We start from the raw sequence: 21,731 nt of genomic DNA, 5'->3' as shown, positions 1-21,731 counted from the left end.
GAAGTATCTGTCTAGATTAGCTTTAGGGAAAAGGAGTCCAGATAAATGCATGTTCAAACCATAGAAAATGTCATTTTATGTATATACACACACATCCCACAGCAGACCAAACTGTATGAATTTTATAACATTTTGGAGAATTTTATAAATATTCTAAGTATAATGCTTTCAACTCAATATTTGACTTTCCTTTTTCAGTTTCCCACTTTCCTGTCTCCTGTCCTCTCTTCCCATGTTCTTTGTTATATTAAATAAGAAACCACATATATATTTATATATGTATGTATGTGTATGTGTGTGTACATATATGTTTGTATACATGTGCATATACATGTATACATGTACATATATGTTTGTACACATGCACACACATTTTATATAATTTACTACAGCTAGTTTAGACTTTTACATGTATGGTCCATATTGACAAAAAGAACAAAAACAAACAACAACAACAAAAACCAAAATGTTTGGTCAACTCAACTCAAAGTACACAGGTTCGTGGGTGTGAAACTTAGTAACTCTCCAAAGGCAACTGGTTTCTACTTAATGCATACCGTCTACCCTCATCTAACTTGATGCGCAAAAATGAACCGTTCTTCTGACATATAACAATGACCACACTATAATAATAACTGTTGCTCCTCCATTGCAAATTCTGGGAGGGCAGGGACCGTGCCTATTTTGTTTACTGCTGGAGCCACTGCACCAGGACAGTGTCTCAAAAAATGTGTGTTGAGAGTGTGACTCCCTCTTGCAAGAGCACAGGAATCACAACTAAGTGTTGAACAATCATTGACAGGAAGACACTGGAACTCACCAAAAAAGATACTCCATATCTAAAGACAAAGGAGAAGCTGCAGTGAGATAGTAGGAGGGGTGCAATCACAATAAAATCAAATCCCGTATCCATTGGGTGGGTGACTCACAAACTGGAGGACAATTATACCACAGAAGTCCCCCCACTGGAGTGAAGGTTCTGAGCCCCACGTCAGGCTTCCCAACCTGGGGGTCCGGCAATGGGAAGGGGAATTCCCAGAGAATCAGATTTTGAAGGCTAGCAGGATTCGACTGCAGGACTTCAATAGGACTGGGCGAAATAGAGACTCCACTCTTGGAGGGCACATATAAGGTAGTGTGCACATCAGGACCCAGGGGGAAGGAGCAGTGACCCCATAGGAAACTGAACCAGACCTACCTGCTAGTGTTGGAAGGTCTCCTGCAGAGGCAGGGGGTGGCTGTGGCTCACCACGGGGACAAGGACACTGACAGCAGAAGTTTTGGGAAGTACTCCTTGGAATGAGCCCTCCCAGAGTCTGCCATTAGCCCCACCAAAGAGCCTGTAGCTTCCAGTGCTGGGTTGCCTCAGGCCAAACAACCAACAGGGAGGGAATTCAGCCCCACCCATCAGCAGACAAGCAGATTAAAGTTTACTGAGCTCTGCCCACCAGAGCAACAGTCAGCTCTACCCACCACCAGTCCCTCCCATCAGGAAACTTGCACAAGCCTCTTAGATAGCCTCACCTACCAGAGGGCAGACAGCAGAAGCAAGAGGAACTACAATCCTGCAGCCTGTGGAATGAAAACCACATTCAGAGAAAGACAGACAAAGTGAAAAGGCAGAGGACTATGTACCAGACGAAGGAACAAGATAAAACCCCAGAAAAACAATTAAGTGAAGTGGAGATAGGCAACCTTGCAGAAAAAGAATTCAGAATAATGATAGTGAAGATGATCCAGGACCTCGGAATAAGAATGGAGGCAAAGATCGAGAAGATGCAAGAAATGTTTAACAAAGATCTAGAAGAATTAAGGAACAAACAAACAGAGATGAACAATACAATAACTGAAATGAAAAATACTCTACAAGGAATCAATAGCAGAATAACTGAGGCAGAAGAACGGATAAGTGACCTGGAACACAGAATGGTGGAATTCACTGCTGTGGAACAGACTAAAGAAAAAAGAATGAAAAGAAATGAAGACAGCCTAAGAGACCTCTGGGACAATATTAAACACACTAACATTTGCACTGTAGAGGTCCCAAAAGGAGACGAGAGAGAGAAAGGACCCAAGGAAATATTTGAAGAGATTATAGTCGAAAACTTCCCTAACATAGGAAAGGAAATAGCCATCCAAGTCCAGGAAGCGCAAAGAGTCCCAGGCAGGATAAACCCAAGGAGAAACACGCCAAGACACATAGTAATCAAACTGACAAAAATTAAAGACAAAGAAAAAGTATTAAAAGCAACAAGGGAAAAACGACAAATAACATACAAGGGAACTCCCATAAGGTTAACAGCTGATTTCTCAGCAGAAACTCTACAAGCCAGAAGGGAGTAGCACAATATATTTAAAGTGATGAAAGGGAAGAACCTACAACCAAGATTACTCTACCCGGCAAGGATCTCATTCAGATTCGATGGAGAAATCAAAAGCTTTACAGACAAGCAAAAGCTAAGAGAATTCAGCACCACCAAACCAGCTCTACAACAAATGCTAAAGGAACTTCTCTAGGCAGGAAACACAAGAGAAGGAAAAGACCTAAAATAACAAATCCAAAACAATTAAGAAAATGGTAAAAGGAACATACATATCGATAATTACCTTAAATGTGAATGGATTAAATGCTCCAACCAAAAGACATAGATTGGCCCAACGGATACAAAAACAAGACCCATCTATATCCTGTCTACAAGTGACCCACTTCAGACCTAGGGACGCATACGGAATGAAAGTGAAGGGATGGGAAAAGATATCCATGCAAATGGAAATCAAAAGAAAGCTGGAGTAGCAATACTCATATCAGATAAAATAGACTTTAACATAAAAATAGTTACAAGAGACAAGGAAGGACACTACATAATGATCAAGGGATCAAGCCAAGAAGAAGATATAGCAATTATAAATATATATGCACCCAATATAGGAGCATCTCATTACATAAGGCAAACGCTAACAGCTATAAAAGAGGAAATCAACAGTAACACAATAATAGTGGGGGACTTTAACACCTCACTTACACCAATGGACAGATCATCCAGACAGAAAACTAATAAGGAAACACAAGTTTTAAATGACACAATAGACCAGATAGATTTAATTGATATTTATAGGACATTCCATCCAAAAACAGCAGATTACACTTTCTTCTCAAGTGCACAAGGAATATTCTCCAGGATAGATCACATCTTGGGTCACAAATCAAGCCTCAGTAAATTTAAGAAAACTGAAATCATATCAAGCATCTTTTCTGACCACAACACTATGAGATCAGAAATCAATTACAGGGAAAAAAATGGAAAAACACAAACACATGGAGGCTAAACAATACGTTACTAAGTAACCAAGAGATCACTGAAGAAATAAAAGAGAAATCAAAAAATATCTAGAGTCAAATGACATTGAAAACATGATGATCCAAAACCTATGGGATGTAACAAAAGCAGTTCTAAGATGGAAGTTTATAGCAATACAATCCTACCTCAAGAAATAAGAAAAATCTCAAATAAACAATCTAACCTTACACCTAAAGGAACTAGAGAAAGAAGAACAAAGCAAAACCCAAAGTTAGTAAGGTTAACTAACTTTAAGTTAGAAGGAAAGAAATCATTAAAGATCAGAGCAGAAATAAATGAAATAGAAACAAAGAAAACAATAGCAAATATCAATAAAACTAAAAGCTGGTTCTTTGAGAAGATAAACAAAATTGATAAACCTTTAGCAAGACCCCTCAAGAAAAAGAGGGAGAGGACTCAAACCAAAAAAATTAGACATGAAACAGGAGAAGTTACAATGGACACTGCAGAAATACAAAGCATCATTAGAGACTACTACAAGCAACTCTATGGTAATAAAATGGACAACCTGGAAGAAATGGACAAATTCTTACAAAGGTATAAATTTCCAAGACTGAACCAGGAAGAAATAGAAAATATGAACAGACCAATCACAAGTAATGAAATTGAAACTGCAATTAAAATTCTTCCAACAAACAAAAGTCCAGGACCAGATGGCTTCACAGGTGAATTCTATCAAACATTTAGAGAAGAGCTAACACCCATCCTTCTCAAACTCTTCCAAAAACCTGCACAGGAAGGAACACTCCCAAACTCATTCTATGAGGCCACCTTCCCCCTGACACCAAAACCAGACAGAGATACTACAAAAAAAGAAAATTACAGACCAATATCATTGATGAATATAGATGCAAAAATCCTCAACAAAATACTAGCAAACAGAATCCAACAACAAATTAAAAGGATCACACACCATGATCAAGTGGGATTTATCCCAGGGATGCAAGGATTCTTCAATATATGCAAATCAATCAATGCGATACACCATATTAACAAATTGAAGAATAAAAACCATATGATCATCTCAATAGATGCAGAAAAAGCTTTTGACATAATTCAACACCCATTTATGATAAAAACTCTCCAGAAAGTGGGCATAGAGGGAACCTACCTCAACATAATAAAGGCCATATATGACAAACCCACAGCAATCATCATTCTCAATGGTGAAAAACTGAAAGCATTTCCTCTAAGATCAGGAACAACACAAGGATGTACACTCACGCCACTATTATTTAACATAGTTTTGGAAGTCCTACCCATGGCAATCAGAGAAGGAAAAGAAATAAAAGGAATACAAATTGGAAAAGAAGAAGTAAAACTGTCACTGTTTGCAGATGACATGATACTATACATAGAGAACCCTAAAGATGCCACCAGAAAACTGCTAGAGCTAATCAATGTAATTGGTAAAGTTGCAGGATACAAAATTAATGCACAGAAATCTCTTGCATTCATATACACTAATAACAAAAGATCAGAAAGAGAAATTAAGGAAACAACCCCATTCACCATTGTGACAATAAAGAATAAAATACCTAGAAATAAACCTACCTAAGGAGGTAGAAGACCTGCTGTCCTCAGAAAACTATAAGACACAGAAGAAAGAAATCAAAGATGACACCAACAGATGGAGAGATATACCATGTTCTTTGATTGGAAGAATCAATATTGTGAAAATGACCATACTATCCAAAGTAATCTACAGATTCAATGCAATCCCTATCAAATTACCAATGGCATTTTTTACAGAACCAGAACAAAAAAATCTTAAAATTTGTACAGAGACACAAAAGACCCTGAATAGCCAAAGCAATCTTGAGGAATCAGACTCCCTGACTTCAGACTATACTACAAAGCTACAGTAAACAAGACAATATGGTACTGGAACAAAAACAGAAATATAGATCAGTGGCACAGGATAGAAAGCCCAGAGATAAACTTACGCACGTGTGGTCAACTAATCTATGACAAAGGAGGCAAGGATATACAATGGAGAAAAGACAGCCTCTTCAATAAGTGGTGTGGGGAAAACTGGACAGCTATATGTAAAAGAATGAAATTAGGACACTCCCTAACACCATACACAAAAATAAACTCCAAATGGATTAAATGTAAGACCTGACACTATAAAACTCTTAGAGGAAAACATAGGAAGAACACTCTTTGACATAAATCACAGCAAGATCTTTTTTTGACCCACCTTCTAGAGTTAAGGAAATAAAAACAAAAATAAGCAAATGGGACCTAATGAAACTTAAAAGCTTTTGCACAGCAAAGGAAACCATAAACAAGATGAAAAGACAACCCTCAGAATGGGAGAAAATATTTGCAAATGAATCAATGGACAAAGGATTAATCTCCAAAATACATAAACTGCTCATGCAGCCCAATATTAAAAAAACAAACAACCTAATCCGATAATGGGCAGAAAACCTAAATAGACATTTCTCCAAAGAAGACATACAGATGGCTAAAAAGCACATGAAAAGCTGCTCAACATCACTAATTATTAGAGAAATGCAAATCAAAACTACAATGAGCTATCACCTCACACTGGTCAGAATGGCCATCATCAGAAAATCTACAAACAACAAATGCTGGAGAGGGTGTGGAGAAAAGGGAACCCTCTTGCAGTGTTGGTGGGAATGTAAATTGATACAGGCACTATGGAGAACAGTATGGAGGTTCCTTAAAAAACTAAAAATAGAATTACCATATGACTCAGCAATCCCACTACTGGGCATATACCCAGAGAAAACCATAATTCAGAAAGACACATGCACCCCAGTGTTCACTGCAGCACTATTTCCAACAGCCAGGTCATGGAAGCAACCTAAATGCCCATCGACAGACAAATGGATAAAGAAGTTGTGGTACATATATACAATGGAATATTACTCAGCCATAAAAAGGAACGAAATTGGGTCTTTTGTAGAGACACGGATGCACCTAGAGACTGACATACAGAGTGAACTAAGTCAGAAAGAGAAAAACAAATATTGTATATTAATGCATATATGTGGAATCTAGAAAAATGTTACAGATGAACCGGTTTGCAAGGCAGAAGTAGAGACACAGATGTAGAGAACAAACGTATGGACACCAAGAGGGGAAAGCAGGGAGTGGGGGGTGTGTGGGATGAATTGGGAGATTGGGATTGACATGTATACACTAATATGTATAAAGTAAATAACTAATAAGAACCTGCTGTAAAAAATAAATAAATAAATAAATAAATAAATAAGTAGGGGGAAAAAATGTGTGTTGAATGAGTTAAGTGAATACTGAAGCCCTATGTATCTTTCCAGACAGCTCAAGTCTCACCTCCCTGATAACATCTTCCCTCAGAGCCCTAGGCATTGGTCCTTCTGGAAATTAGTGAACCACCTCTTAGCACCTGATTCTACACATTTTTATTGCTGTTTTTGTCGCTGTGTTTTTCAGTTTGGGGAGATATGCTCCCTGAACCCTCAAGGACACTTATATACATATATATTTTTTTCTATTTCCCAAAGCACTTGTTACAGGGCACATGGAAAATCTGCAATAAACATGTGTTATTAAATGATCAACTCTTTCAAATGACCTTCTACTTTGTGACATCTCCAACCATTTTCTAAATTGAATACACGACTGTTATTACTATTCCAAAGTGTGACGGAAAGAAAACAGGGAATGCAGTGCCAGTTGAGTTGGGTTTCTAAGTTCTGCCACTTCAGTGCTGGACAAGTCACCCAAACTCTGGTCCCCTCTTTCCCTGTTTTTAACATGGGAACATGAACAAGAGCCACGACCACCATAAGTGTATACCTGTCTCAAAGAGAAGACTGTGGAATCAAATGGCATAACGTCTGTGGAAGAGTTTTGTAAATTGGAAAGCAAATATTAGCTCTTCTATTTACCCATTTAAAATACAAAATTGATGTTGCAGTGCCACCGGTGAGAGATAACTGTGTGTGGCTTTTTCTGAGAATGGCTGTTAGGCAGAAGAGTGAGGTGATGAGGGTAAGAATCTCAAGCACAGGGGCTTCCCTGGTGGCGCAGTGGTTAAGAATCTGCCTGCCAATGCAGGGGACACAGGTTCGAGCCCTGGTCTGGGAAGATCCCACATGCCGCAGGGCAACTAAGCCCGTGAACCACAACTACTGAGCCTGCGCTCTAGAGCCCGCGAGCCACAACTACTGAGTCCACATGCCACAACTACTGAAGCCTGCGCACCTAGAGCCCGTGCTCTGCAACAAGAGAAACCACTGCAACGAGAAGCCCGCGCACCGCAACGAAGAGTAGCCCCTGCTCGCCACAACTAGAGAAAGCCCACATGCAGCAACGAAGACCCAACGGAGCCAAAAATAAATAAATAAATAAAGAAAAAAAAAAAAAAACAAAAACAGAATCTCAAGCACACAGTCTGCCAGACCACGCCCCGGTCATAAATCCCAGACCGGGCTCAACACCTGCGCGTGGAAAGACTGCCAAGGCGCCTGTCACCCACACCCCGTGGCGTGGTTGCAGACATCTTCCAATCCAGGAGAAAGCTTACCCGACACGAGCTGCTGTCCAGGCAACCCCACGGGAACCATGCCCAAGTTATTCATAGCGGTGGCCCAGGCGGTGGGGTCCGTCACTGACATGTTCAGCTGGGTCGTGTCGATCGCGAGACTCCCCAAACCATCGGCTGCTGTGATGGGGTGGGGGGAAAGAAACTCTGACTTAGAGTCCACAGGCAATGGCGTCTCTTTGAAAACAAATCGCATTTCTAGAGACGTGAGGCTTCGTTTAAGCACATTCCCAAACCACAAAAAATAACAGCACTGTAATCTACAGCAATGCTTTCTCCAGACGTAAACATAAAAGAGTTTCCAAATATATTCTGGGAGGAAACTTAATGACATGCAGTTTATATTATACACACCATGCCATTAAGGAAGTAACCCCGGAAAAAACTGAAGAATCGCTTCCTTCTCCAGGTGAAACGTTAGTTAAGTTCCCTGGTGGAGAGGCAAAGTCAGAGGACTCTCTGGGTAAAACAAGTCAACTGGCTTAGAATAAATAAGTTCATCTGTTTCCAAGTGTAATTCTGAAGCAGGCACACCCTCTAATCACGTAATAAAATCTCTAAAATCAGCTGTCAAGCAGTCAAACTGGTCCTGACTGAATTTATTAAGTGTTACCTTGTAACATATTCCGTCCTTTACAAACTATTTACATCCGTACATTAAGGAAATGCAGGTGTCTTTCTAAAGTGACTCCCAAAATATCTCTTACAAGCACAGGCTTTCATCGAAACAAAATAAACAAATAAATAATACTGAAAACAAATAGCACAGAGCTAAAAAAAAAAAAAAAAGGTCAGCAAAATAAGTTACATTTGACTTAATGCTCTTTGTTGGTCACTAGTTCCAGAGCCTGGTTTCTTTGAGGAGCCCAGGCTCCTGGTTCAATACTTATTTTCATGGCTGGGGAGGCTTTCCACTAAGACGCAGAATGCCTTGTTTGTGTTCCGTGCTGGCCACCGACGTTTACCTGCAGCCATCATCTGAGGAAGCAGCTGGGGGCACTGTGTGATGCTTTCAACGCCGCCGCCTGCATCGACTATTGAATTACGAGCATCCTGAGGGGCGGGAGTGCTTTGATGGCTGAGTGCAGGGTCCCCACGGAGATCATCGGAGTCTGCAAAAGGGGAAGAAGAGCAGTGCGGTGAGAAAGCGTAATCGTTAACTGGGGGAGCTCTCATGGGAAGAACTGTTGTCTATTCAAAACAAACAACAACCACCACAGCCAAACAAATAAACAACAAGGAACAGCTTTCAGTGGCGGGCACAGAGGCGAAGCTGCATCCTTCTCCGGTCTCGGTCTTGGAGCCCGGGAGATGTGCGGGTCAACTGTCAAACCACCCGGAGCAGGGCTGGATGAAATAAACAGCGTGTCTGCGGAGCGGCTAGTGCCTGGCCTCCCACTGAAGAGACTTCACAGACGGGGCTTATCAGACCCTCACAGCCTGCTCCGCACATGACACATCAATGGAGAGGGCAGACTCGGGGCTAAATGTGATTTTTTTTTTAAGTTAAAAAATTAATTGATGTTGTTATTTTCGAAGACGGTCGTCTGTGAAATGTATTCAGAGAGGGAGAAAAAGTCGGAAAGAGGGAGAAAAGAAAGCAAGGAGCTACTCCCCGTGAGATTGGTAAAGAGTGTGCCCAAATTACAATCGTCAGGAAAGGCAAAGGGAAAGAACGGTGTGCTGCCCACCCGTCAAGGAAGACGAAGAGGGTGCTGGGGCGGCAGAGGAAAAGCATTTGTTTTCTTAGTTCTATGACGAGATAAATTTAACTGGCCGCAATTTGGTCTGAATTTTCCCGAGAATTGCACAGCTTATATAGAAATGTATTTTTATAAGACTTTTCAAAGCACCTTTCTGAAAAAGACAAAAGACAAAACATTACTTAAAGTTACAAAGGGTCCCTCTATGTTGTACCATTTATAAAATGCTATGCCTTGTCTCCATCCTTAAAAATGCAAAGACATAGCATTCCTACGTACATATTGTAAGAGCACTTTCACCAGTTCAAGACTGGAAGACAAAACGTATCACTTGGATGGCTGATATGAGAAGACTGAATTTTAAGAGCACTTTCACCAGTTCAAGACTGGAAGACAAAACGTATCACTTGGATGGCTGATCTGAGAAGTCTGAATTTTAAGTAGATTGGTAGAACAACTGAATTCGAAGTATTTATCTTTATTTAGGCACAAATTTAGAAATTTTTTTCAACTGTCTTTCTGTTAATATATATTTTAGAATTAGTGTTATAGTCTGTCAGTGTATCTAGTGCGAAGTTTGGCCCTTTTATGGTATGCTCTTTTATTTCTTTGATTCTTAGGTGCAAGAATCAGTGATCCTTTTGAACACTGTATTCTCAAAAAAAACCAAAAACCAAAAACCAAACAAAAAAACCCTTACTGCCAGGTGAGTGTAAGTTTAATTCAAATGGAAGCTCAGGTTTCAATATCTCAAGGATCTGTGGATATTGAGCAAATCGTTTCTATGGTCTCCACAAATCCCTAGCCCTCAGACGTAGGGGAATGAGAGATGGTGGGGAATTATTTCCAATAGTCTATCAGGAAGATAAAACACCTTCATCAAGAAGTAGTGAGTGATTTCAACTTTGGGAGCAAATTGTACTCAGGACAAATGTTTCAAACCTCACAATTAGACTCTACCACCCAAATAAACTCAGAACGTGTTTATATATTATATGCATCATTTATTCTAGGCAGTGGATGCCATCAGACAAAGAGATTCTCACCATATAAAATACACCCAATAACATCAATACATAGCCAACCAAAATGCCTGCCCTTTAGCTAGCCACACGCCAGCAACATTTCTGTGGTGAAACCTCAAAGCATTTCCCTCTCTCCACCTCCAGCCATTTCAGAACACCAAAGCAAAGTCAGTCTACAACGTGTTCATTCTTTTGCTCAAATGGCCCAGGAGGAGGAGAGGCCCTTCAGATCACTGCAAGGTCACTATTTGTCTTACTTATCTCCCCAGGGAAGTTTAGTTGGCTGGTTTTTTTTCTAGCTCAAGTTCTCCCCAAAGGGGCATTAATCACAACTTTCTTAGGCTTCTCCTGCTCTAAGAAACACAACTCATTCTACCTGTCCAAGGTCCCAAGGTCCCAAGGAACACAAGGACGGACACACACACCCCGTGAGTAATAAAATCCATCTGTAACTGTCCACAAAACACAGATTCCTATTAAAAGGGGGTGGAGATGAGTTAAGTCTTGAAAATTTTTCTTTTGTTAATTTAAAAGGATGATTTTGTTTGACTTAAGTCCTTAGGTTTATACCTACTTCAACAGAAGAATAATTATAGTGAGAAAATCTGATTTATTAATGTCTTGTTGAGAGTTCATTCCAAAGGAAACTTATTTCATATGACATCTGAAACTTTCTTATTTTATAGGAAGTATTCACTAGCATTATCATGGTTTATATTCTAGTAAAAAGAAAAATGCATTCCCATCCAAAGTTCTACTTTCTGCTTCTATTACTAAGAAAATATCTCACTTTGATCACCATGTAATCAGTAGGATGTTCTCTTGAGGTTATGGAAATGCTCATAGTTTAAAACAATACAGAGTATTGTTAAATAGACATTACTTACGTTTTAACCCCATGATTTTTAAGCAACCGTTTAGGAATAAGGGAGACATTTCTGCTTCCTATAATGGTAAGTGAAGTAATTCAGACTAATTCTCCCACTGAGGACAACCAGAAGAGCCTAATGTCTTTCGTCAGTTTTATAAAATTCTCACTATTATCTCTTCAAACACAAAAGGATCACAAAGACATGCTTAAATTATGGTAGAGGATTACTAAACAGGCTTCTAAGGAGAATGGGTCCTCTTACACTGATCTAGGAGATGGGTGGAATCTGCAAGTTTCGAGGCAGAGCAGAATTGCTCTGCAAAATGTGGCAAAAAGGGGTTTCCATGGTGGCGCAGTGGTTAAGTATCCGCCTGCCAATGCAGGGGACACGGGTTCAAGCCCTGGTCCGGGAAGATCCCACATGCCGCGGAGCAGCTAAGCCCGTGCGCCACAACTACTGAGCCTGCGCTCTAGAGCCCACGTGCCACAACTATTGAGCCCATGTGCCACAACTACTGAAGCCCGCGTGACTAGAGCCCGTGCTCCACAACAAGAGAAGCCACCACTGCAGTGAGAAGCCCGCACACTGCAACGAAGAGTAACCCCCGCTCGCCGCAACTAGAGAAAGCCCGCGTGCAGCAACGAAGACCCAACGCAGCCAAAAATAAATAAATAAATAAATTTATTAAAAAAAAAAAAAACCGGTGGTAAAAAAAAAAAAGAAAAAAAAAGGACACCAAGGCTAAGCACTTTGAGGAGAAAGAAAGAAAGGATCTCTGGTAGCCACTCATGAGAAAAGGGGACTTCAGTGAAGAGAAATGACTAAAGCGGACCTTGAAGTGGTTCACTGGGAAACATACAATGTAAACCTTTCCCCTGCACCCTCTACGGAAATGTCAGCAAAGTCTATGTGGCTGCTTACTTCTTAGATGGAGTAGTTTTTGGAATGTTGGTACCCTTTAGAGGAGAGAGCCTGAAGAGGATTATAAGGAGGCAGCTGATAGCAGAGACTACCTAAATACCTAAGGTACTACATGATAACGCATGATGAAGTTTTCATGTCTGCTAAATATACAGGATGTTGGTTATTAATGATTGATGTCTCCTGATTAGTGTGAATAAGAGGATTAAGGTTTTGAAGAAAAGATTTAAATTATATTAAAGTTTATGAGGAATTAGATTTTGTGGGGGAATTTCTGATGAAGAGAATTGTAAGGTAGGAATATTATATCAAATAAAGCTAGAAAGATCTTACTCGGAAATGGACAGAAAAGTCAGCTCTTGGAAACAGTATGGGCAGAGGATGGAACTGGGCTAAGATCGATTCAGGCAGTGCTGGACCCTGTAGTACTTTCTGTCAAAGCCATGAAATCAAAAGGTCTTCTTTAATACCTGACCTATGACCTTCTTTAATATCTTACTCACATGTTTATAAAACCATTGAACTCTTTTTCAAAGGGGTCATGATGTGACACACCTCACAGCACAGTGCACCTGAGGAGAAAAATGCCATTCCTGTTCTAAGTAGTTTTTAGTTTGCCCTTTAAGGCAAGAAGACAAAGGAGGTATGTATTCCCTCCTCTGTGTTCCCACAGTGCTCTGAACCTTTCTCTATACCAGCACTTGTAACTTCATATCCCAATTAGTTGTTTATGTCTATGTCCCTAATAAACAACATGCTTAGAATGATCATGGAAACTGGCCATTTTTGCATCCCTGCAGGGAGCAGGCATAGTACCTAGAATATGCCAGATGCTCAGTATACATATAAAATTATAATGTATTTATAAATTTAAAATGTATTCAAATCATCATATAAATTACATATATAAAATTTTATATACACACACACGCACGCACACACACACACGCATGCACACACACACACGTATGTTTTTCAAATAAATTCAGGCATAGAAGGAAGGAAAGAAAGTAAAAAGGAAAATAAGAAAGGGAAAGAAGGAAGTAATAAGGGAACAAAAAAACAAAATTCAGTTCCAGGGTCCAGTCTCAAAGATTGGAGGTTTGAAAGCTAAAGAACACAAAAGGGAAAATTGCTGTTGGAAACTAGAACACAGACAAAATTTCAAGTATCAAAGACAATTTTTTAAAAATGTTAGATTTTTACAGATAAGCTCTTGGTGTGTTTAACAAGTCATTCTCCAAGATCTAAGATTCCACACCTCCCTGGTAACCAATGTAGGGTCATAAGCAGGTTACAGCAATGTTCTCCTTTTGTGAGACTTCTTCCCAGCTGCTCTTTGGAGGAGGTGAAATCTATAAATAACGGCATCGCCTGATCCATTAAGTGCTGCATTAGTGTAACAAAGGCATATACCTATAGTGCTAAAGAAGTGAAATCAGGCGAAGAAAGTTTCAATTTGGCATGCACCACAGAGGATAAAAAGCAGGTCTGGCCATTTCTCAAACACAAAATGCCATTAAGGGTCTGTGATTACATCCTCCATTTTTCTACTTTGTCTAGTAGCCAATTTTAAACTACAGATTATCATCCTTCCAGCTTAGGGAGGAAATGGTTACTAAATGGATGATAGTTTTACCCATGACATATCTGTCTCCGAAGAACTCAGTGTTGAAAGAGAAAAAGAGAGAATGAATATGAGAGAAACAGAAGGTCTCCCTCTGTAATGATGCAATCAAACAAAATAACCAACTTTACCAAAGAGATAACTCAACCAGCATGGCATGATAGCAGATAAAGCCAATTATCTTTTGATACAAAGAAAAATACTGTTTGGCATTACATGTATATAAGTGTAGACAAATGACAGAGGTAAAATTATTTTGTTTTCAGGAACTCTTTGCTTTTAAAAAAAATAACACTTTATATTTCTAAATTGAAGAAAATAATAAAAGAGAAAGCTTGAGACCATAGGAGTAAAGTACTTCTCTTTCCATTAAAAACGGAAAAGAAAATAGGACTAGAAGCTACTATGATAAAAACATGTAACTTCAAAGTCTTTGTAGAGACACCTTCCATACTTAGTATATTTCAGATTTTCTGAGAAGGGCAATATTATACTAGAAGACTGTTTATGAAACATGACATGGGTCAACTAATTCCCCTCATTAATGGATACCTATCAATCAGGACAAACACACCCAAGCTCATAGAACATCAAGATTCCAACCTGAGAGTTCATCACTTCTAACTTCTCCCAGATACAAAAGTCCCCAAAATGTTTCTGACAGGCAACTGTTTCAAAATAGCCTTAACAGTTCAAAAAGTCTCCCTGCAGCAAAGCCCTTATCTAGAAAACAAGATAGCTGAGCTCTGTCTTTCAATCCTACTTCTACAGTCATGTGTAGGCCTTGGGACTCTTCGAGCCCCTGAATAGGGACACTGAGGCATAACTGCCAAATAAGTAAGTCACAGACAAGTTTATTAAAATAAATAAGGACGTATCAGAGAATTCTTGCTTCCACTCAAATGACGAGTTTTTTCCTGCTGGCACCCTCTCTGTTCTCTTCCCTTCCCATTCAAAAAGTTCTACAGAATAGACAAGGTAAACAGAAAGCTGGAACTACAAAAAAGCTTCACTTGAAATGGTAAAACTACAGGCTGGGGCTTCCCTGGTGGCGCAGTGGTTGAGAATCTGCCTGCTAGTGCAGGGGACACAGGTTCGAGCCCTGGTCTGGGAAGATCCCACATGCAGCGGAGCAACTAGGCCCGTGAGCCACAACTACTGAGCCTGCGCATCTGGAGCCTGTGCTCCGCAACAAGAGTGGCCGCGATAATGAAGAGGCCCGCGCACCGCGATGAAGAGTGGCCCCCGCCTGCCGCAACTAGAGAAAGCGCTCGCACAGAAACGAAGACCCAACACAGCCATAAATAAATAAATAAATAAATAAATAAATAAATAAATAAAAGATTACTATTAAACAAAAAACAAAAAACTACAGGTTGCCGATAGAGAGCAGCAGAGAGACCAGAGGAAGAGTCCTTTTGAGAAAGGGGGTAATGCCTCTGACATAGACTTCAGGTGGATTTCTGGCTTCAAAGACACAGCCATCAGGAGAGGTAACCTCTATAAACCATGGATGGCACCACAAATCAAAGAAGATTTTAAAATTAATACATAGTGTATTAAGGCATATCATTCACATACTGGTCTTTTCAGCCACACTTATGTACAGAAAGTGATTTCTGTGAACATTATCATCTTCTTATGTAAGGGAAAGCAGAGTATATTTAACTCCATAATTTGTGCTGTTTTGTATTCGTTTTTTTTTTTTTTTTTCATTACACACTCATTTTACACCTTGACCCAACCACGGAAAACATATTAAGCTACAAAGTGGAACATTTTAATTGTAGTGGGTGAAAAACTTACCCTTAAATGGCTGCAAACTCTAGTAAATGAGTTATCTGTTTTCCAAAAAGCCCTGATTAGAGCTCTTAAATCTATGGAAATCTACCTGCAATAAACCCTGGATCAGACCATGACCGGCCTGAGCTGGTTGCTCATCCTGTTTAATGTTTCTCCTCGGAGGGGCACCAAGAACATATTAGTTACTCTTTAAACTAATGTGCTCTTAATGATGCCATTGCAACACGATGAATAAAGCATTAGCCCCGCAGCAGTGATCGCCCCCGGAGCAGGACACCTCACCTCTAGTGTGTTACCGGGGGCTGGAGACCTTGTTTTCTCTTCTCTAAATGAGCAGGCACAGCCCTTGCTGATGCTCTGTAACCAGTGGGCAGGATAGTGGGGGCCTTGGGTTCCCTGGGGTGGTTGGTCCTTTTTCCTCTTCAGGGAGTCAGAGATGGTGACATGGCGTTGGGCTAGTTGGGGGAGGGCTACTAGGGCACGAGTCATGCATGTGCAGCGAGATATCCAATTGGAAAAGTCTAGGCTGGCAGGGAGCATCCTAAGGAAATGCGTCAAACTTTAGTTGTTATTGGCTGTGTTTGGCAAGAGTCAAAAAGAGGGGATGGGATAAATGCTGATGGGAAGGTTCCAGCACTGAAGACAAGGTTGAAGGTCACTGTAAAACACTGCTGCTATAACCATAACTCCTTCCCTTCCTTCCCTCCTCCCTCCCCTCCCCTTTCTCTCACCCCACCTCTCTTTCTCTCTCTCTCCTCCCATACAAAGGTCTACGTAGATGTGCTGGTCCACCCCACCTTCTCCCACGAACACTCATACTCCTGACACTCAGTGCTATCTGCCCCTTAAGCATGTCTTAATAGAAACCATTCCTCTGTACAAGGGGATGGCATTTGGAGGACTAAGCTCCTCAAATGGAATTTCTTTCTCTACTCCTATCTTCCACATTAAGAACCCATCCGGCCCTGGGAAAGTCACCTATTTTTCTAACTATGGCTGTGTTACCAACAAGGCACTAAAGGCACCGAGGTCTACAGTAATGTTGGAGTACTGAAAATGGTTTGTGTCAACCTGCAGTGAAATGTGCATGATCAAAAGCAAATAGTTATTTAATGAAATACCTATGCATTTTGTATTATGACAACTTCTCTAATTAACAAAGTTAATATCCATATAGACATCGTTTGAGTTAGAAATCATTTGTAAGTGGGGCTGTGTCGCACTGGAAAAAGTCTCTGAGCCCGCACGGTTATGGAGAAGTCAGAGCTGGCTGTAAATGAAATGAGCAACTTGTAGGAAAATAATTTCAAAAGCAGAATTATAAAAACCCTGCCTGGGACTTCCCTGGCTGTCCAGCGGTTAAGAATCCACGCTTCCACTGCAGGGGTGCACGTTCGATCCCTGGTCAGGGAACTAAGATCCCACATGCTGCGTAGCACCACCCAGAAAAAAAAAAATCCTGTCCAAAAGTCCTATAGACAAAATTATATTGAATGTCACATGTCAGTGCATCTCGTATGTTTGATACGATGTGGGGTGAGGCCTCCAGAAGAAAGCTGCTGGCGCCTGGAGCCTAAGAAGTTTTAAGTGGCTGTTTTGAGGCACCATCTGGCCCCTTCCTGCCTATTGCGTGTGAGAAAAACAAAGATCCATCTCCCCTCAAACTTGCCAAACTCAAGTTCAAGATCCAATGCCATCCCCAGTTATTTATTCACAGATTACTTACATATTACCGGTGGTGATGGCGGGGGGCAAGCAAAAACTGACCCTGAAGAAGACAGATATGAGAGAAAAACATCTGGCTCCCGGTGCTGAAAGTAATTTCATGTGAGCTGAGAGTAATCATATTTATTTATGGTTTTATTATTTATAAAAAAAAGAAATTATGCTGAATGTGCTTTGTGGGAATTACAGTATATTGCCATTGCTACCGTGGTTTATTATTTTTCACAGCTAGATGGCTTAAACCCAACCTAAACAAATATTTTAAAAGAATTCCCGGGCTTCCCTGGTGGCGCAGTGGTTGAGAATCTGCCTGCCAATGCAGGGGACACGGGTTCGAGCCCTGGTCCGGGAAGATCCCACATGCCGCGGAGCAACTAGGCCCGTGAGCCACAATTACTGAGCCTGCGCGTCTGGAGCCTGTGCTCCGCAACAAGAGAGGCCGCGATAGTGAGAGGCCTGCGCACCGCGATGAAGAGTGGCCCCCACTTGCTGCAACTAGAGAAAGCCCTCGCGCAGAAATGAAGACCCAACACAGCCATAAATAAATAAATAAATAAAAGACTTTCAAAAAAAAAGAAAAAAAATGAAAAAAGAATTCCCACTAGCATTATCACGTTTTCCCCTTTCTAGTCTTAATGAAAAAGATCATCTGCTCTTCAAGAACTCTGACGTTCTTGTTCTTGTGCATTTCTAAATTTTATGGTTTATTATGAGACAATGTTTACTGTAAAATGATGACTAAGAAAATAAGCAGCAACTGCAGTGCAGGGTATGAGGTGATGGCACTTGAGAACTACGCGGCTGCCAGCTCCAAATATTCCAAATGGACCAGGCCCTGGCCCATTAATGCAATCACGATAATGATTTTATTACTTGCACGATGAAGCAGACATGTGTTCACGCGCTTATCCAGCATATCAATCTGATACCATCTCTACAACACAGAGTTTTATTAATTATTAATAAGCTAAAAATAGGGTAGATAGAACCGTGAGATACATAATCATCATGAAAACTAAGTGTAGCATTATTTCCAGACTTCCCACAGCAAAATCTCCTAATACTAAACCCTTACTTTAATAGGAGACACCATCTTCATTCAAACACGCTCCCCAAACACTTGCTACCCTTCCTATCTACCAGCTAATTCAACTGCCCTTTTTTTGAGTAGTGAGATTTGCATGGAAATGCAGTGACGCAGTTCCTTTCAATCTGAGAATAAACATCAATATACGTCAGGTAGATGGAAACTAATATTCTTTTAAGGACATTTTTATTTTAAAGGCATTTTTACTAATACTAATGCTTGGAATGAGTTAAAAAAAAAAAAAAAAAGCTGAAGTCTATAAAGTGAAAGGAGAGTCATTCCCTCAGCCCTCCCCCAGAGGCACCCAGTGGGAAAACAGCTTACTATATAACAGCCCCACATCTCTGATTTCATGAAAACTCACAACAACCTACGTGACAGATGTTATTAGCACTTTTTTGCGAAAGAAGAAAAGCTAAGTTTCAGAAAATTAAGACCGGCCCATTTACCCCGGGTAACAAAGTTAATGACTGGCAGAGACCAGGGTTTAGTTTGTCTTAGCCTGGACCTCTATTGTTATAGATTTGGGGAACTTTTCTCCAACAAAGAGCCAGACTAGGAGGTCCCTCTTGGTTTGACTGGAGGAGTCTGGGGTAAAGGGTTAGTTCGTCCCCCGGGGATGCATTCACTCAGTAGATCTTTATTACATGCTTACTGTATGTGGGTCACTGTGCTTGAAATTAGGAATATAGTGGTGAGCAAGACACAGACCCCTGTCTCCAAAAAGTCTGCAAAGTAAGAAGCGCTAGCAGATGAACAAATACAACAAAACAGAAACAGAGTCACCGATGTAGAGAACAAACTAGTGGCTAGCAGTGGGGAGAGGGAAGGGGATTAAGAGTACAAACTACTAGGTATAAAATAAGTAAGATACAGTACAGGGAATAGAGCCAATATTTTATAATTACTTTATATGGAGTATAACATACAAAAATATTGACTCACTATGTTGTACACCTGAAACTACCATAATACGTCCACGATAGCTCAACTGAAAAAAAAAATTAGCAAACCTGAGCTTGCTGCAGTGTGGCAAACTAGATACTCTTCAGAGCCTGCCTATTATAAGAAAACAACAAGTGGATTCTGGATATAACTACTTATTAATGTATTGTTAGTCTTGAAGGAAGGAAGGAAAAATCACTAAGATTCTTTGCTTCCCCCGCCCACCATTCTCCTCCTTCCCCCACTGCCCAACAAAGAGAAAGACAAGGAGGCTGAAACCAGGAGTTGCTGGCGCAGTAGGCAAACATGAAGCCAGAGTTGCTTGGGGGGAAAAATGCCAGCATTGGCACTGTGCCAGGAGACAGCCTGTCATGGTGAAGTAGAGCCAGGGTCTGAGTCTCTCTCTGCCATCAGGACCTAGAAGCCTTGTTGTGTCTTTGCACGGCCCTCACCCCACCCCCATTCAGCCATCCTGACCCTTCTACTTCAGTTATAAAAGTAGACAGGGGAAAGAATCTGAGCAAATCAGCAGAAACGTCTGCTGGAAAACATCTGAAGACCCAGGCTTTATGGAGAAGCACATTTTTCTTAGAATATTCATTGTGCATCTAGAGAAACAGAGGTGGGGAACATATGCATAAGATGTCTACCTAGGGTTGATCGACAGTCTGAGGGTTTTAATGGGTTAGGTTTTATCAGACAACCTCCCAGATGCCTTAGCCCCACATTGGGCTTAATTGTGTCCAAATACATGTAATGAGGGTCAGTCTGTGGTCTGAGCTGAGAGCTTGGTGTAAGTATCGTTGCCATCGAGGCTTGCCTAGAACTGCTATCCCTGTGTAGACAACTTCTATTGGAATCTCCACTCCCACCACATTTCTGCCACCTAACGAACTACGATAGTGAGAGATAAAGAGGGCGAGATGGAAAGGCTGGTCAGGGCCGTATGAGTGGGATGGCTGGGAGGTAGGGTCAGGTTACTACTCCTCTTTTCCTTTTCCTCACCCGTTTCGTGCTAGCACCCCTTCCCATCCTACCTCTCTTACTTCACAAGCTATCTCATTCCGCTGGCGGCTGGCTACCAGGCTGGCCCGGAGTTCAAGCCTGCTTTCTGCCTTCCACCATGAAGGAGAGCTACAGGAAGTAGGAAATGGGGGTACCTCAGGGCCGGGTAAAGCTGGGAGCTGAGTGAACCAGAAATCCCAACTTCTAATTCCTCTCCCAGGGGGTTGGTGACTGCAGGGGCTGGAAGCACAAGGGTCTGTGTTACTGTGTGATGTACACTTGAGTCCAACTCCCACTGCGTGCGTATCAGGATCAGTACCATTGTGGCAGTTACTTTTTTGTTCCCAGTGAAGACAGCCTTAAACCCTGAGAGCTGGTCTGGGGACCCCCTTTGTGCCTCTCCTGTAAAAATATGCACAGCGGTTTGGCAGCACAATTTATACATCACAAGAGAGCTCTCATCACAAGTTCGCCCCGGGCCGGTTCCCTGAGCTTCTCCACTGTATGCCTTCACTCCTCATCTCACGAGTTATGTGAGGGGCTAACGCATAATGCCTCTTGGAGGAACTGAAAGAAACGAAGCATTACTGGCAACACGGTGAGACATTTTGACAGTTAAAATCCAGATCCCTTTAGATAGGTTCTCATAGAGGAATTCTTTGGATTACGTAACAGCAGCAAAACCTCCACCAACGACAATTTTGTGAGAGCATCTTCACACCAACTACTCCCCCCTGAAAAGTCCACATTCTGGTCTCTCTGGGTTTTTTTCCATCAGTATTTTGGCTTGATTCATTGTTGGTTCACACGACACCTAGAATAATAAGCTAGGTGGTTGGAGGCTGTGAGTGGCAGGGTCTGGCAGTAGCACCCCTGTTTTGGTCTGTAAACTCCTGTGGTCCAGGAGATCAAACGTGGGAAAGGCATGTAGCATTATCACCTTGATGACTTAATCCATTAAACGAAATTCAGAACGATGGCCAACAGCGGCAGGGATCTTTTGGCTATGATATCTGCCGTTGGATCACACACTCGGGAACCAGGGAGATGAGGAGGCCATTTTACGCAGGGCAGCAAATTAAAGAGAAGATGTGAGTT

The 21,731-nt window shown here is 41.2% G+C and overlaps 1 protein-coding gene across 6 annotated transcripts in view; it reads right to left on the bottom strand.

Annotated features, from left to right (window-relative positions):
- The window catches only part of ENOX1 (ecto-NOX disulfide-thiol exchanger 1), a 300,621-nt gene that overhangs the window by 244,680 nt on the left and 34,210 nt on the right, over positions 1–21,731 (bottom strand). For 5 of the 6 annotated variants that reach the window (XM_082365423.1, XM_082365418.1, XM_082365422.1 and 2 more), the window contains exons 2-3: positions 8,886–9,032; positions 7,903–8,040 (exon numbers count right to left, since the gene is read on the bottom strand). In XM_082365423.1, coding sequence (XP_082221549.1) covers positions 7,903–8,040; positions 8,886–8,898 — 151 coding nt within the window. In that variant the 5' untranslated portion in view covers positions 8,899–9,032. The remainder of the gene's footprint in view (positions 1–7,902; positions 8,041–8,885; positions 9,033–21,731) is intronic. The other variant, XM_082365419.1, reaches the window with a different exon arrangement.

Source organism: Balaenoptera borealis, assembly GCF_965194805.1.
Source record: "Balaenoptera borealis genome assembly, chromosome: 18".
NCBI classification, from domain to species: domain Eukaryota; kingdom Metazoa; phylum Chordata; class Mammalia; order Artiodactyla; family Balaenopteridae; genus Balaenoptera; species Balaenoptera borealis.
This window is presented reverse-complemented; position numbering and strand designations above follow the sequence as displayed.